Source organism: Episyrphus balteatus, chromosome 2 (genome assembly GCF_945859705.1).
Source record: "Episyrphus balteatus chromosome 2, idEpiBalt1.1, whole genome shotgun sequence".
Lineage (NCBI taxonomy): Eukaryota > Metazoa > Arthropoda > Insecta > Diptera > Syrphidae > Episyrphus > Episyrphus balteatus.
The window spans coordinates 35564508-35583201 of record NC_079135.1 but is presented as its reverse complement, the minus strand read 5'-3'; the positions used below and the strand labels follow the sequence as shown (position 1 = coordinate 35583201).

General features: G+C 30.6%; 2 protein-coding genes across 2 annotated transcripts in view; one reads left to right on the top strand and one right to left on the bottom strand.

Annotated features, from left to right (window-relative positions):
- Nucleotides 1–18694, top strand: part of LOC129911254 (tumor susceptibility gene 101 protein) — a 326606-nt gene that overhangs the window by 195016 nt on the left and 112896 nt on the right. The window lies entirely within an intron of this gene.
- On the bottom strand, nucleotides 1317–8964 carry LOC129911248 (protein KRI1 homolog). The gene is made up of 7 exons (XM_055988977.1): nucleotides 8770–8964; nucleotides 8428–8706; nucleotides 8196–8371; nucleotides 3188–3345; nucleotides 2286–3126; nucleotides 2071–2234; nucleotides 1317–2010 (listed from the first exon to the last, which is right to left on the bottom strand). The coding sequence occupies exons 1-7, from the start codon at nucleotides 8894–8896 to the stop codon at nucleotides 1368–1370; spliced, it is 2388 nt and encodes a 795-aa protein (XP_055844952.1). The 5' UTR covers nucleotides 8897–8964; the 3' UTR covers nucleotides 1317–1367.

The window sequence follows — 18694 nt, the reverse complement described above, 5'->3', positions numbered from 1 at the left end:
TTCAATTCCCCATCTTATTGGGCTACGAAAAACATCCAATATTTGTTAGATGCAATTAAATTTACAGTTAATATTGTGAGCCACTTCTTATTTTGTCTTTTAAACTGGTTATTAGCAAATTATCAAGCAAATATTTTTTTTTCTACTTTGCATTAACAAAAAGTTAAATAATTTTTTTATAGCCACTGTTCAACGGTTATAACACTTTTTTAATAATTATGTGTAAGAAGAGTTATTGTAAAATATGACAGATTAAAAAAACTGATGGAATCCATGCATTTGTGGCAGCAATGTGAAAAACTTAAGATTTTACAGTTAAAATAATTTATTAAATTAATAGGCTTTTTTTTGCACTTTGGTACCAATAACTTCCTATCTACTCTTGATTTGATAAAAACTTTTACCATTCTGCAATCCCCTTTGGACGCGCATATTTTTAAAAAAGTTGGCCACCTACGTTCCTATGGATTTTTTTTATACCACAGGTGTTTGAAAATTTTCATAAAAACTTTTTTTTTCACATTTTGCATCGAAAAACAAATTTCAAAATTTTTTTAAAGAAAATATGCAACAGTTATAAAAACTTTTAACTTCTTATGTAGTGAGCCAATTATTGTAGAAAATTATAAAAATAAGAAATTTATAAAATTCATTCATTCGTGGTTGTGGTTAAAGAAAACGTAAGATGATGACATTTAAGGTACACTGAACGAAAAAAAGCTAATATTTTCTAAACTGGTTGCGATAGAAACTTTTTCTATTCGGTTTCAGAACAGTCAAAAGTGCACCTATCAGCCATTTCAGGCTTATCCATTTTCTACCGGACACCCTGTATAAGAAATAATTTATTTAACCGTTTTTTAAATCTTAATCGTTTTTATAAAAACTTAATTTAAAGTTAAAAAAAAAAAATAGAATTTGCGCTAACCAAAAGGTAGATTTTCATTATAAATTTTGATTTTATTTATGTATATTTTTCAAGAAGATGATTCACGTGAAGATAAATATATTAACAATAGAATGTGACATCTTCATGTTTTGTAATCAAAACTCCAAAATGCTGAATTATTTTTTAAACCAAATATTGCATCATTTATTTTTTTAAGTTATCTACCTAAAAACACTGTTGTAACAAAAGTTTCAAAATTTTCACCTTTGTACTTTTTCACTTTTTGCGCCATTGTCACTAAAAAACAAACTTCTTTTGAATAATGTTAGACTTTGAAATAAAAATACATAAGTTCTCGGTTTAAAATATTATAAAATATTTACTATTTAAATTAATTATTTAAAAAAAATAAACATTTACAATAATATGTTGTAGTTCTTAAAATTAAAAAAAAAAAAAAAACTGGAGAACTACAAAACTACGACGATTTCTTTCCAAATTTCTTTGTATTGTGGAACTTTCTTGGATTGATTCCATATGCTTTAAGACGGTCGTCCGTTATTTGTGAGGATTTATCATCATCAGCAGATTTTTTCTGATTGAATTTATTTTGATTTAGATTTTTTTTTGCAGTGTTAACTGCATTGGGCTTGCCATTGATATGTTTTCCTTGCTCCATCTTACTCTTAAATGGATTATTTGCCGATGATTTTGATTTACCTTCTACTTTTTGATTTTTATTATTCTTCGCTTGATTCTTGTTCACTGAAGTTTTTTCAACTTGTGCAGTTTTGTTCATTTGATTCTTGTTGGCACTAGTTTTTTGGTCTTCAACTTGTGTAGTTGCTGTTGTTGTGTTGGTGTTATTCTTTTTCTTCTTCTTTTTTTTCTTTTTCTTTTTTTCGCCTTCAGTATTGGATGAAGGACCTGCTTCAACCTTAGATTCGTCTTTGGTTGTTTCAACTGAAAGATCTGCATCATTTTTAGTTTCCTCTTGTTCTTCATTAGGTTTGCTAATTTTGGAATTTGAAGAGGTTATTGTTTCGGCAGCTTTACGTTTTTTCTGCGATTGATTACTTGTTGTTGGCTGGTTGTCTTCTTCACCATCTTCTTCGTCGGATCTTAAATTAATAAAATATATAAAATAACGACTCTTGAATTCGATTTTAATTTAATTTTACCCTTCTCCATAAAGACTTTTGAATATTTTTCGTTTTAATGCCTCATTATTCGCTTTCATTTTGTAGAGTCTCTGTTCTTTCTTCTCCACGTAATCAGGACGAATTTGTACAGCCTTTTTTAAACTTGCCCACTGATTCAGTTCTTTATTTTTGGCTAAAAGAATCTATTGTAAAAAATTGATTAGTTTTGAAAAATAAAAAAACAAATATCATACCTCTTCGATTGTAAGTCCAAAATCATTAGGCACAGTCTCTGTGTACTTAAATCGACATGGCAAGTCACCAATTATATCCTCACAATCCAACTTATAGTACTCTTCAATATACTCTCCATACGTTTTCTCATCATCCGGATTAAATACGGGTTTTTCCGCTTTGATGACTTCAGCAAAACGATTTCTTTTTCGCTTTTTCCTCTTATCCCGTGTATTTTCAATAAGTTCTTGTTGCAAGGCTTCCTTTGCATTTGGATCATAATCACAGTCCATATTGAAATCTTCATCCTCACAATGCGGTTCATAATCATCTCTCTCTGGATCATAATTATCCCAATCTTCAACTTTTAACTCATCAATATCTGGACACTCGGGCTTCTCATCATCAGCATCCACTTGATAGTATTCATCATTGAATAGTTCTTGCATTCGTCTATCATGTGCCTCTGGATCGAATTCATCTTCCAGCTCTTCATCTTTGAATCCCAATTCATCATTTCCAGTGACTTCTTTCAATTTCATAATTTTCTCTTCGATTTCTTTTCGCTTCATCGCTTTAATCATTTCGAGTTCTTGCATTTTTTGTTGTTTTTCACGAGCTTTTCGTTCTTTTATTTCTTGACGTTTTTGTTTCCTTGAATCGTCTGTTTTACGAACCGATTGTTCAATAGTACGAGGATAGCGTTTAATAAATTCCGAATCAGGTTCTTCAAAGCGAAAATTATACTTATGTTCGAATTCTTCTTGTTTTTCAAGTTCTACTTCGTCTTCGGAGAGATTTTCATCTTCACCAACAATTTCTTCATAAGTTGGAATATCAGCAAAGTTTGTTTCAGCATAACTAAATAGCATTCAAGTTTTAAAACAGGAAATATAACAAATAATCAAACAGTTTATCTTACCCTTGATTCAGAATATAATCTCGAAGAAACTTCTCTCTCTGAGGCAATTTCGCATTTGACCAGTAATTCTTTAGTGGACCAAGAGATTTTTTAACTTCCTCTTCCACATCATCTTTCTTTCCAGCCAACCATTTAGTAAAATCAGCTTCTTCTTTTTCCTTTAAATACAAAATAAAATTATTAAAACCGAATCTATCACTAATTTGAGCTAATTTGGAATGGGAGCTTAAATATATGAGTAAATCCCTCAACAATAATAGACGACTGTTTTGTTTGCATATACAGCCGTTAGTCGCACAAGTTAACAACATTTTTGGTTTAACGAATGAATGAAGGAATAAAGTCCTATATCGAGAAAACGATTTTGAAAACAAATCTCATCTTGCTTCAGTTGATGAATGAAAATTTGGTGAAACGAAGAAAACACCTTCGGAAGAAAGGTGTTACGTACGATTTTATGGCCATTTTGTGTCAATATTTAAAGTAACCGAAAGAAGTGACAGACTGAACGAACTTTTCTTGAACAAAAAAAAAAATCTCGTCTCGTCGTCTCGCAATATTGGAAATCAGGAATAACCGACGACGAAGGAGAAAAAACTAGCTTTGCTTTTTGGCTCTGCCCGGTTATTGTCTGGAACTTGAACAAGTCACGTGCTGTCGAATAAATAATGGTAACAACAAAGCTGACATCCAGGGCCTTGGCGGTCGCAAGAACAAAAAACAAATTTATCATGTCACGATTCCGAAAGCTCCAAATAGTAAACATTCACTCGGATCAATACATTAGCTGCGTTCCTTTGGAAATATTTATCTACTTCTTAGTACTTAAAGCTGCTTTGAACTACTTTTTCAGTATAGCAAAGGTAGTTCAAAGTAGTTTTAAGTACTAAGCAGTAGATAAATATTTCCAAAGGAACGCAGCTATTATTGTAGCTAAACTTCAGGTAGAGGTACCAAAAGAATGACCGTATTTTTTAGGGAAATGTCAACATGATCGAATAAAGAGACTGGTTTTGCAAAGGTGTCACCAGAAGTTAAGCGTGTTTCACTAAAACATTGGATCGAAGAAGAAAGCAGGCGGGCGCATGAATCTACTGGAAATGTTTAGGAAAACAGACCTCAAGATCTATTCTCATAGAAGCAGGATGATCCTATTAGGGGTTGTGATTATGTTCAAAAACTTTATCTTAAGTGGAACAAATTTATAAAAGTATACCGTCCTAGAACAGAAGCCTGGCTTGATCAATGTGGAAATAACAAAGGACATACATCCCCTTTTTTTCTACAATTTTTTAAAATTTTTATTTGCTGTTAAACAATGCTAAAAAAACATACAAGAAAATAAAACACGGAAACGTTTTTTTTTTTTTAATAGCTCAATTAATATCTTTAAAAATAGTCCAAGCGGCGACCGTCGAGTTACTTAGCTCATAAGGTTAGAGGTTAAAATTGGTGTCAAATGAAAGATAAGTTGATACTGAAAATAAAAAAATAGGGTTGCCACTTCTAAAATGGGAACTTCCATGTGGCAACCCTATTTGAAAGGAAAAATTGTCACATAACTAATACATTCATATCTTTGTTATTTGGCCAGATAAAATTTTTTTTAAATGCCAAACGAAAGTCAAAATATTAAAAAAAAATAATAAAATAATATAAGGAACGTAACCCTTCAAATGTGGCAACCCCATTCAAATGAATACAACACTGACAAAAATCTTCTTTGAACAAAACAGTATAACTTTTTATGCACTAGAAAGCTAAACTATACGCCATATTTTAGATAATACTCCCTTCTATCTTAAAAATGTAGGGTGCCACCTCGCAAATGCAGACAAGTACTCAACAACCCTACTAAAATGCTAAAAAACGCAAACATCACTTGTTTTTTGGCCAAAGTGTATAATATTTGATAGAGTTAAAGGCTATAAAATACATCATGTTTAGCTAAGACTCTCTTCTATCTAAAAAATGTCGGGTGCCACCTCGCAAATGCAGACAAGTACTCGGCAACCCTATCCAAATGCTAAAAAACGCAAAAATCACTTTTTTTTTGGCCAAAGTGTATAATATTTGATAGAGTTAAAGGCTATAAAATACATCATGTTTAGCTAAGACTCTCTTCTATCTAAAAAATGTCGGGTGCCACCTCGCAAATGCAGACAAGTACTCGGCAACCCTATCCAAATGCTACAAAACGCAAAAATCACTTGTTTTTTGGGCAAAGTGTATAACATTTGACAGAGTTAAAGGCTATAAAATACATCGTGTTAAGCTAAGACTCTTTTCTATCTAAAAACTGTCGGGTGCCACCTCGCAAATGCAGACAAGTACTCGGCAACCTTATCCAAATGCCAAAAAACAAGTGATTTTTGCGTTTTTTAGCAATTTAGTAGGGTTGCCGAGCACTTGTCTGCATTTGCGAGGTGGCACCCTACATTTTTAAGATAGAAGGGAGTATTATCTAAAATATGGCGTATAGTTTAGCTTTCTAGTGCATAAAAAGTTATACTGTTTTGTTCAAAGAAGATTTTTGTCAGTGTTGTATTCATTTGAATGGGGTTGCCACATTTGTAGGGTTACGTTCCTTATATTATTTTATTATTTTTTTTTAATATTTTGACTTTCGTTTGGCATTTAAAAATAAATTGCACGACTGGGGTCGCACGTACTTGCTCTTATGCTTAAAGTAACTATAATGTTAAAGCTTTTTATTCAAGAAATTTAGAATTCGATATTTTGAAGAAATTTCATAAGTAGTATAAAAAAATTAAATCTGTTTTTATAATTAATAAAAATCCGTTTTAAAATATCTTAAAAAAAAAAAACAAATATGCCATTTTATTTCTCGTATAAAAAGGTATTTTTAGAAAAAAAATTTTGAAAATTGTAGGAGCCGTTTTTTAAAAAAATAATTTTTTATATATAAAATTTTTTTAACATTTTTCAAAAAAAAAGTTGGTATGCCATTTTGAAGAAATAATTAATTTACACATAAAAACTAAATTTCAAAATTTTTCATTGATCCGTTTTCAAAAAATTGATTTTTCAAAAAAAAATTTTGAAATATTTTTTAAAAAACCAAAAATGCGTTTTTTGAAAATTTTCTAAAATTTTAATATTATCTTTACTTACACACTTTTGTATAAAAATTTTCATTTAAATCGGGTTAATGTTGTACGAGATATTCAGAAACGAAAAAAAACCGTTCTATGACAGGTACCGTTAATAACGGTACAAAAAATATTTTTTTTATTTAAAAAGTTGGCTCTGATGTGTGGTACTACACACAAAAATTTTAATCAAAATCGTTAGAGCCGTTTTTGAAAAAAATTAACTTTTCTATTTCCGTTATATGGCAGGTACCGTTAGTTTTGGTCATAAAAAAAAATTTCAATTTCCCCTCTAGGGAATCACCAAAAACTGCTAACTACCAAGTTTGAAGAAAATCACTTCACTCGTTTAGGCTGCAGCTCCAGATAGAGACAGACACACAGACAGACAGACAGACAGACAGACAGACAGACAGACAGAATTGCCGGACCCACTTTTTTGGCATTCTCCATCATCGTAATGTCATGTAAAATTGTTATCTCGAGTTCGATTTTTTTTACGAATCCTAAACTTGCCCTATAGTACCTATATCGCAAGTAAAAATTTTATCTGGCCAAATAACAAAGATATGGATGTATTAGTTATGTGACAATTTTTCCTTTCAAATAGGGTTGCCACATGGAAGTTCCCATTTTAGAAGTGGCAACCCTATTTTTTTATTTTCAGTATCAACTTATCTTTCATTTGACACCTCTAACCTTATGAGCTAAGTAACTCGACGGTCGCCTCTCCGACTAAAAGTATTCCGTCTTTTGATTGCTCATTCCATAAGTCTGGTTTACAGAAAAAATTAATATTTATTTTAAGAAGCAGAAAATTGACGATACGACGTCGTTGCTGAGGATATGTAAAGTACTTTTTTAAGTTCTTGTAAACCGAAATGTTCAAAGTAGGTGGATATGAGTACACCTCACCTCATGTGTACATTTGGATCGGTAGAAGACCCTAATTAATGAAAACTCGGGGTTATATATTGTGTGAACTTTACAGGTATAATTTTTCTGAGTATCGGATTTTTTGTTTCATCGTTCTAGAACATTTTGTCAACGAAATGATCAATTTTATAACCGTGATTTTAGACAAAAAAAAAAAAAAAAAAAAACAACCATTCAACATATCGCGGGCTGAGCCGCATAGTTTCACAACTCAAAAAACACTCATTTTCAGGAGAACTCAAATAGCAATCTAATTCAAAATCGACAATTATCTTCACGATATCTTCACACTCCGACAGATTTTTAAGAAATAAAGAATATTAAATGGATAACACTATTGCCTTATTGACTTTAAGTCACCAATTATAATTATATTAATTATAAATAGAAAGGTGTTATTCAGATGAGCAGGATGAATGCGGAAGACTTCGAAGGCAACCAGCGTCGCAACTAATTTAAATCTACATAAAGAGAACAAAGCAGTTTATTTATTAAAATGAGTTAAAGCTGACAATGAGACGAAAGCAAAGTAGGTATATGCAGTCATAGAGAAGGGACGTTTACCACTATCGACTCAGATAAAGTGTTATGATGAACAGACATTACTTCGAAGAAATCAGATGCCCAGCAAAAATATACCCTTAAACCTTGAAGCCGTTTGTTTAGGATAGAGTGGACTTTCAACTATACCCCCAATTTTAGTAGAAGAAGAATGTCAACTCTAGGGACAAGACTCAATAGAAAACTTTTACCTTTGCACCTCTGTATCGAAATATGTAATTAGTTAGGGTCAAAATTCGACAGACACTTAAGCTTTGATTTATTATAGTTAAGAGCTACTAATACCCGAAATGTTTTATGGTGGTGATGCTAGAGTTAAAGATATTCCTATCGAACTTTTAATTCAGAAACAAACTAATACAAAAATGTAAAATAGGTATGAACATTAAAATACGTACATTTTCTTCTTTGGTCTTTACTCTCTTCTTGAAAATTCCGCCAAATTCCTCATCATCTGAGTTTTCAGCATCGATCACTTTTCTAAACTCATCTTTCAGTCGACGTTGTTCTTCAACGTAAGTTGGAGAAGCTGCCCTTTCATTTTCTTCATAGTTTTCATTTTCATTTTCCGAATCTATAATCAAGAAGTAACTTTGTTAGTCGTATTCTAAATCAATCAAGAAATCTTACCATCTTCAAATTTGCCTTCTTTTTCTAAAATAATTTTACGTTCATAATCCTTAAGCGTAACAGGTTTGGCAGGTGCTTGTTTTTTATTTTGACCAACTTCAAGTTCGACTCCATCGAAGAATCGAGTATTCTTATCGTAAATTGTTGGATCTTTGCTCTTCAATGAGGAAAGTGTTTTAAAGAATTCCTGATCAAATTTTGGATCGATGATTTCGTCTTCTTCGGTTGAATCACTTTCATCTGATGAATCCGATTCAGAGACATCATTTCGATCTTTATCTAAAAAAAATTAAATAAATTTAGTTTGTTTTCTAAAGTATTTTGTTAGTCTTGTTATCTTACACTTTTTTAAAAGTTCTTTTTGTCGAAATTTATTGTAAGATTTTGCATAATCCGCGTTTGTATTGAATTCAATATCTTTATCACTTTCTTCAGAATCATCAAAAAGATTATTTTTATTTTTATTCATCCTTTATTTTATAAATTTTGTAGAAAAGAAGAATTTTTATTCACACGTGTTTTGGAAATAAAATTTATTTTGGCAACAATTTCGTTATCAGATACATGTCAAACTTTAGCAACATGTCAAACTGTCAAAAAAATCTTTTGCAACATTAGCTCTGTTTGCTTGCATGTTTTATTCAATTTCTGTTAAGGTATGTTTACAATTCAAAGTGGAAAAACGGAAATTTAAAGTTTCAAAACAATTTGCCTTCATTAAAGTCTAGTACGCAGCTGAAAAGCGAAATGAAATTTTCTATATAAAAAATACCACAGAGAAATTTTACTTTTCGATTTTCAGTACGCAGCTCTAGGAAAAAATTTGAGAGTTTTCACTCATTTATTTTATATTGCCCTAAATGATTTTAAAATTAATTTAACCTCATCAAAATAAAAAAAAAATTAATTCAAAATCATAATTTCTTAGTTCATAAATTCTAAATTTGAAAGAAATTTTGCTTTAAATGGAAGAAAATTGATTTAGAGACGTTGAAAAACGTTTATTGCCAGTGATAAAGTTACAGAACAGGGTTCAGGACATTTTTATCGATTCAAAGAGCTGAGATGATATTTTTTTTTTTTAATTCATTTAGGTATTTCTTGATTAAAATGTTATTTTTTGATGTTTTTTCTTGATTTAAAAAACTTGGATTTATTTTTATTTTGACTTTGAAAGAATTATCGATGGTATTTTGTTTTAAGCATTTTTGGTGTAGAATCTGGAGACTGAAAAATTTTTCGTTTCACTTCAGCTGTATTTTGTTGTAGTATTTCGGCTCTGAGGTCAGTTCTTATAAAAACAAAAAAATCTTTACCCATATCAAACAAATCATAATAGCTTGTTTCCCTAGATCCCAACCCAACTAGCACAACAGCTTCTGTAAATTGAAATCTCGCAGGTTCTACTTTTTATATAGCTTGTATTGAGCTTGCTTCAGAGTTTAAGTGCTTATAGAAGTTCGAACGTGTTTAACAACTTCTAATATAAGTTGTTTATATACTGTTAAAGAAACTTAAACGAAAAAAGCTTGTTTTCGGAAAAGCCTGCGCTTAATGAATTTATAGAAGCTTTACCGAAATTACCAAGTTTAGTATTTGAGTTTTGGTTTTAATATTGAATAATCTAGCTGGGACACTTTTTGGTTTTGACATTGAATAATTAAGTTTGGACATTTTTTGTTTTGACATTTCTGCAATTTGAACTGATTAAGTTTTTGACTTCATTAATGAATATACTAGGATAGCCGAGTGGGTAGAGTGGCGGACTGCAACAAAGCAGATACGAAGTTCGATTCCTGGGTGTAGTAAAAAAATTATATACTTTTAAAATTATTGTTAATAGATATACTTAAAACTAATGGAATCTTATATATAAAAATCTCATGTCGCAGTGTTTGTTATCAAACTCCTTCGAAACGGCTGGACCGATTCTTATGAAACTTTGTATGCTCACAGAGCTATTTTTTATAAGTTTTGGACTTGTAGTTTTGTTTTTAGAGAATTTGGAATTTTGCAAGTTTGATGGTGTTTAGACGCTTGGTTAAGAAGATATGACGATTTAAACATTTTTAAAAGTAATTTTCTCCAAACGTGAATTTTTCAACTCCAATTGAATTGTATGCGAAGGATATCGACTCATAGAGCACAAAAATGTATTTTCTATAAGTTTTGGACTTGTAGTTTTGTTTTTAGAGAATTTTGAATTTTGCAAGTTTGATGGTGTTTAGACGCTTGGTTAAGGAGTTATGACGATTTAAACATTTTTAAAAGTCATTTTCTCCAAACGTGAATTTTTCAACTCCAATTGAATTGTATGCGAAGGATATCGACTCACAGAGCACAAAAATGTATTTTCTATAAGTTTTGGACTTGTAGTTTTGTTTTTAGAGAATTTTGAATTTTGCAAGTTTGATGGTGTTTAGACGCTTGGTTAAGGAGTTATGACGATTTAAACATTTTTAAAAGTCATTTTCTTCAAACGTGAATTTTTCAACTCCAATTGAATTGTATGCGAAGGATATCGACTCACAGAGCACAAAAATGTATTTTCTATAAGTTTTGGACTTGTAGTTTTGTTTTTAGAGAATTTTGAATTTTGCAAGTTTGATGATGTTTAGACGCTTGGTTAAGAAGATATGACGATTTAAACATTTTTAAAAGTCATTTTCTCCAAACGTGAATTTTTCAACTCCAATTGAATTGTATGCGAAGGATATCGACTCACAGAGCACAAAAATGTATTTTCTATAAGTTTTGGACTTGTAGTTTTGTTTTTAGAGAATTTTGAATTTTGCAAGTTTGATGGTGTTTAGACGCTTGGTTAAGGAGTTATGACGATTTAAACATTTTTAAAAGTCATTTTCTCCAAACGTGAATTTTTCAACTATAATTGAATTGTATGCGAAGGATATCGACTCACAGAGCACAAAAATGTATTTTCTATAAGTTTTGGACTTGTAGTTTTGTTTTTAGAGAATTTTGAATTTTGCAAGTTTGATAGTGTTTAGACGCTTGGTTAAGGAGTTATGACGATTTAAACATTTTTAAAAGTCATTTTCTCCAAACGTGAATTTTTCAACTCCAATTGAATTGTATGCGAAGGATATCGACTCACAGAGCACAAAAATGTATTTTCTATAAGTTTTGGACTTGTAGTTTTGTTTTTAGAGAATTTTGAATTTTGCAAGTTTGATAGTGTTTAGACGCTTGGTTAAGGAGTTATGACGATTTAAACATTTTTAAAAGTCATTTTCTCCAAACGTGAATTTTTCAACTCCAATTGAATTGTATGCGAAGGATATCGACTCACAGAGCACAAAAATGTATTTTCTATAAGTTTTGGACTTGTAGTTTTGTTTTTAGAGAATTTTGAATTTTGCAAGTTTGATAGTGTTTAGACGCTTGGTTAAGGAGTTATGACGATTTAAACATTTTTAAAAGTCATTTTCTCCAAACGTGAATTTTTCAACTCCAATTGAATTGTATGCGAAGGAGCACAGAGCACAAAAATGTATTTTCTATAAGTTTTGGACTTGTAGTTTTGTTTTTACAGAATTTTGAATTTTGCAAGTTTGATGGTGTTTAGACGTTTGGTTAAGGAGTTATGACGATTTAAACATTTTTAAAAGTCATTTTCTCCAAACGTGAATTTTTCAACTCCAATTGAATTGTATGCGAAGGAGCACAGAGCACAAAAATGTATTTTCTATAAGTTTTGGACTTGTAGTTTTGTTTTTAGAGAATTTTGAATTTTGCAAGTTTGATAGTGTTTAGACGCTTGGTTAAGGAGTTATGACGATTTAAACATTTTTAAAAGTCATTTTCTCCAAACGTGAATTTTTCAACTCCAATTGAATTGTATGCGAAGGATATCGACTCACAGAGCACAAAAATGTATTTTCTATAAGTTTTGGACTTGTAGTTTTGTTTTTACAGAATTTTGAATTTTGCAAGTTTGATGGTGTTTAGACGTTTGGTTAAGGAGTTATGACGATTTAAACATTTTTAAAAGTCATTTTCTCCAAACGTGAATTTTTCAACTCCAATTGAATTGTATGCGAAGGAGCACAGAGCACAAAAATGTATTTTCTATAAGTTTTGGACTTGTAGTTTTGTTTTTAGAGAATTTTGAATTTTGCAAGTTTGATAGTGTTTAGACGCTTGGTTAAGGAGTTATGACGATTTAAACATTTTTAAAAGTCATTTTCTCCAAACGTGAATTTTTCAACTCCAATTGAATTGTATGCGAAGGATATCGACTCACAGAGCACAAAAATGTATTTTCTATAAGTTTTGGACTTGTAGTTTTGTTTTTAGAGAATTTTGAATTTTGCAAGTTTGATAGTGTTTAGACGCTTGGTTAAGGAGTTATGACGATTTAAAAATTTTTAAAAGTCATTTTCTCCAAACGTGAATTTTTCAACTCCAATTGAATTGTATGCGAAGGATATCGACTCAAAGAGCACAAAAATGTATTTTCTATAAGTTTTGGACTTGTAGTTTTGTTTTTAGAGAATTTTGAATTTTGCAAGTTTGATAGTGTTTAGACGCTTGGTTAAGGAGTTATGACGATTTAAACATTTTTAAAAGTCATTTTCTCCAAACGTGAATTTTTCAACTCCAATTGAATTGTATGCGAAGGATATCGACTCACAGAGCACAAAAATGTATTTTCTATAAGTTTTGGACTTGTAGTTTTGTTTTTACAGAATTTTGAATTTTGCAAGTATGATGGTGTTTAGACGTTTGGTTAAGGAGTTATGACGATTTAAACATTTTTAAAAGTCATTTTCTCCATACGTGAATTTTTCAACTCCAATTGAATTGTATGCGAAGGATATCGACTCACAGAGCACAAAAATGTATTTTCTATAAGTTTTGGACGTGTAGTTTTGTTTTTAGAGAATTTTGAATTTTGCTAGTTTGATAGTGTTTAGACGCTTGGTTAAGGAGTTATGACGATTTAAACATTTTTAAAAGTCATTTTCTCCAAACGTGAATTTTTCAACTCCAATTGAATTGTATGCGAAGGATATCGACTCACAGAGCACAAAAATGTATTTTCTATAAGTTTTGGACTTGTAGTTTTGTTTTTAGAGAATTTTGAATTTTGCAAGTTTGATAGTGTTTAGACGCTTGGTTAAGGAGTTATGACGATTTAAACATTTTTAAAAGTCATTTTCTCCAAACGTTAATTTTTCAACTCCAATTGAATTGTATGCGAAGGATATCGACTCACAGAGCACAAAAATGTATTTTCTATAAGTTTTGGACTTGTAGTTTTGTTTTTAGAGAATTTTGAATTTTGCAAGTTTGATAGTGTTTAGACGCTTGGTTAAGGAGTTATGACGATTTAAACATTTTTAAAAGTCATTTTCTCCAAACGTGAATTTTTCAACTCCAATTGAATTGTATGCGAAGGATATCGACTCACAGAGCACAAAAATGTATTTTCTATAAGTTTTGGACTTGTAGTTTTGTTTTTAGAGAATTTTGAATTTTGCAAGTTTGATAGTGTTTACACGCTTGGTTAAGGAGTTATGACGATTTAAACATTTTTAAAAGTGATTTTCTCCAAACGCGAATTTTTCAACTCCAATTGAATTGTATGCGAAGGATATCGACTCACAGAGCACAAAAATGTATTTTCTATAAGTTTTGGACTTGTAGTTTTGTTTTTAGAGAATTTTGAATTTTGCAAGTTTGATAGTGTTTAGACGCTTGGTTAAGGAGTTATGACGATTTAAACATTTTTAAAAGTCATTTTCTCCAAACGTGAATTTTTTAACTCCAATTGAATTGTATGCGAAGGATATCGACTCACAGACCACAAAAATGTATTTTCTATAAGTTTTGGACTTGTAGTTTTGTTTTTAGAGAATTTTGAATTTTGCAAGTTTGATGGTGTTTAGACGCTTGGTTAAGGAGTTATGACGATTTAAACATTTTTAAAAGTCATTTTCTCCAAACGTGAATTTTTCAACTCCAATTGAATTGTATGCGAAGGATATCGACTCACAGAGCACAAAAATGTATTTTCTATAAGTTTTGGACTTGTAGTTTTGTTTTTACAGAATTTTGAATTTTGCAAGTTTGATGGTGTTTAGACGTTTGGTTAAGGAGTTATGACGATTTAAACATTTTTAAAAGTCATTTTCTCCATACGTGAATTTTTCAACTCCAATTGAATTGTATGCGAAGGATATCGACTCACAGAGCACAAAAATGTATTTTCTATAAGTTTTGGACGTGTAGTTTTGTTTTTAGAGAATTTTGAATTTTGCAAGTTTGATAGTGTTTAGACGCTTGGTTAAGGAGTTATGACGATTTAAACATTTTTAAAAGTCATTTTCTCCATACGTGAATTTTTCAACTCCAATTGAATTGTATGCGAAGGATATCGACTCACAGAGCACAAAAATGTATTTTCTATAAGTTTTGGACTTAAAGTTTTGTTTTTAGAGAATTTTGAATTTTGCAAGTTTGATAGTGTTTAGACGCTTGGTTAAGGAGTTATGACGATTTAAACATTTTTAAAAGTCATTTTCTCCAAACGTGAATTTTTCAACTCCAATTGAATTGTATGCGAAGGATATCGACTCACAGAGCACAAAAATGTATTTTCTATAAGTTTTGGACTTAAAGTTTTGTTTTTAGAGAATTTTGAATTTTGCAAGTTTGATAGTGTTTAGACGCTTGGTTAAGGAGTTATGACGATTTAAACATTTTTAAAAGTCATTTACTCCATACGTGAATTTTTCAACTCCAGTTGAATTGTATGCGAAGGATATCGACTCACAGAGCACAAAAATGTATTTTCTATAAGTTTTGGACTTGTAGTTTTGTTTTTAGAGAATTTTGAATTTTGCTAGTTTGATAGTGTTTAGACGCTTGGTTAAGGAGTTATGACGATTTAAACATTTTTAAAAGTCATTTTCTCCAAACGTGAATTTTTCAACTCCAATTGAATTGTATGCGAAGGATATCGACTCACAGAGCACAAAAATGTATTTTCTATAAGTTTTGGACTTGTAGTTTTGTTTTTAGAGAATTTTGAATTTTGCAAGTTTGATAGTGTTTAGACGCTTGGTTAAGGAGTTATGACGATTTAAACATTTTTAAAAGTCATTTTCTCCAAACGTTAATTTTTCAACTCCAATTGAATTGTATGCGAAGGATATCGACTCACAGAGCACAAAAATGTATTTTCTATAAGTTTTGGACGTGTAGTTTTGTTTTTAGAGAATTTTGAATTTCGCAAGTTTGATGGTGTTTAGACGCTTGGTTAAGGAGTTATGACGATTTAAACATTTTTAAAAGTCATTTTCTCCAAACGTGAATTTTTCAACTCCAATTGAATTGTATGCGAAGGATATCGACTCACAGAGCACAAAAATGTATTTTCTATAAGTTTTGGACTTGTAGTTTTGTTTTTACAGAATTTTGAATTTTGCAAGTTTGATGGTGTTTAGACGTTTGGTTAAGGAGTTATGACGATTTAAACATTTTTAAAAGTCACTTTCTCCAAACGTGAATTTTTCAACTCCAATTGAATTATATGCGAAGGATATCGACTCACAGAGCACAAAAATGTATTTTCTATAAGTTTTGGACTTGTAGTTTTGTTTTTAGAGAATTTTGAATTTTGCAAGTTTGATAGTGTTTAGACGCTTGGTTAAGGAGTTATGACGATTTAAACATTTTTAAAAGTCATTTTCTCCAAACGTGAATTTTTCAACTCCAATTGAATTATATGCGAAGGATATCGACTCACAGAGCACAAAAATGTATTTTCTATAAGTTTTGGACTTGTAGTTTTGTTTTTAGAGAATTTTGAATTTTGCAAGTTTGATAGTGTTTAGACGCTTGGTTAAGGAGTTATGACGATTTAAACATTTTTAAAAGTCATTTTCTCCAAACGTGAATTTTTCAACTCCAATTGAATTATATGCGAAGGATATCGACTCACAGAGCACAAAAATGTATTTTCTATAAGTTTTGGACTTGTAGTTTTGTTTTTAGAGAATTTTGAATTTTGCAAGTTTGATAGTGTTTAGACGCTTGGTTAAGGAGTTATGACGATTTAAACATTTTTAAAAGTCATTTTCTCCAAACGTGAATTTTTCAACTCCAATTGAATTGTATGCGAAGGATATCGACTCACAGAGCACAAAAATGTATTTTCTATAAGTTTTGGACTTGTAGTTTTGTTTTTAGAGAATTTTGAATTTTGCAAGTTTGATAGTGTTTACACGCTTGGTTAAGGAGTTATGACGATTTAAACATTTTTAAAAGTGATTTTCTCCAAACGCGAATTTTTCAACTCCAATTGAATTGTATGCGAAGGATATCGACTCACAGAGCACAAAAATGTATTTTCTATAAGTTTTGGACTTGTAGTTTTGTTTTTAGAGAATTTTGAATTTTGCAAGTTTGATAGTGTTTAGACGCTTGGTTAAGGAGTTATGACGATTTAAACATTTTTAAAAGTCATTTTCTCCAAACGTGAATTTTTTAACTCCAATTGAATTGTATGCGAAGGATATCGACTCACAGACCACAAAAATGTATTTTCTATAAGTTTTGGACTTGTAGTTTTGTTTTTAGAGAATTTTGAATTTTGCAAGTTTGATGGTGTTTAGACGCTTGGTTAAGGAGTTATGACGATTTAAACATTTTTAAAAGTCATTTTCTCCAAACGTGAATTTTTCAACTCCAATTGAATTGTATGCGAAGGATATCGACTCACAGAGCACAAAAATGTATTTTCTATAAGTTTTGGACTTGTAGTTTTGTTTTTACAGAATTTTGAATTTTGCAAGTTTGATGGTGTTTAGACGTTTGGTTAAGGAGTTATGACGATTTAAACATTTTTAAAAGTCATTTTCTCCATACGTGAATTTTTCAACTCCAATTGAATTGTATGCGAAGGATATCGACTCACAGAGCACAAAAATGTATTTTCTATAAGTTTTGGACGTGTAGTTTTGTTTTTAGAGAATTTTGAATTTTGCAAGTTTGATAGTGTTTAGACGCTTGGTTAAGGAGTTATGACGATTTAAACATTTTTAAAAGTCATTTTCTCCATACGTGAATTTTTCAACTCCAATTGAATTGTATGCGAAGGATATCGACTCACAGAGCACAAAAATGTATTTTCTATAAGTTTTGGACTTAAAGTTTTGTTTTTAGAGAATTTTGAATTTTGCAAGTTTGATAGTGTTTAGACGCTTGGTTAAGGAGTTATGACGATTTAAACATTTTTAAAAGTCATTTTCTCCAAACGTGAATTTTTCAACTCCAATTGAATTGTATGCGAAGGATATCGACTCACAGAGCACAAAAATGTATTTTCTATAAGTTTTGGACTTAAAGTTTTGTTTTTAGAGAATTTTGAATTTTGCAAGTTTGATAGTGTTTAGACGCTTGGTTAAGGAGTTATGACGATTTAAACATTTTTAAAAGTCATTTACTCCATACGTGAATTTTTCAACTCCAGTTGAATTGTATGCGAAGGATATCGACTCACAGAGCACAAAAATGTATTTTCTATAAGTTTTGGACTTGTAGTTTTGTTTTTAGAGAATTTTGAATTTTGCTAGTTTGATAGTGTTTAGACGCTTGGTTAAGGAGTTATGACGATTTAAACATTTTTAAAAGTCATTTTCTCCAAACGTGAATTTTTCAACTCCAATTGAATTGTATGCGAAGGATATCGACTCACAGAGCACAAAAATGTATTTTCTATAAGTTTTGGACTTGTAGTTTTGTTTTTAGAGAATTTTGAATTTTGCAAGTTTGATAGTGTTTAGACGCTTGGTTAAGGAGTTATGACGATTTAAACATTTTTAAAAGTCATTTTCTCCAAACGTTAATTTTTCAACTCCAATTGAATTGTATGCGAAGGATATCGACTCACAGAGCACAAAAATGTATTTTCTATAAGTTTTGGACGTGTAGTTTTGTTTTTAGAGAATTTTGAATTTCGCAAGTTTGATGGTGTTTAGACGCTTGGTTAAGGAGTTATGACGATTTAAACATTTTTAAAAGTCATTTTCTCCAAACGTGAATTTTTCAACTCCAATTGAATTGTATGCGAAGGATATCGACTCACAGAGCACAAAAATGTATTTTCTATAAGTTTTGGACTTGTAGTTTTGTTTTTACAGAATTTTGAATTTTGCAAGTTTGATGGTGTTTAGACGTTTGGTTAAGGAGTTATGACGATTTAAACATTTTTAAAAGTCACTTTCTCCAAACGTGAATT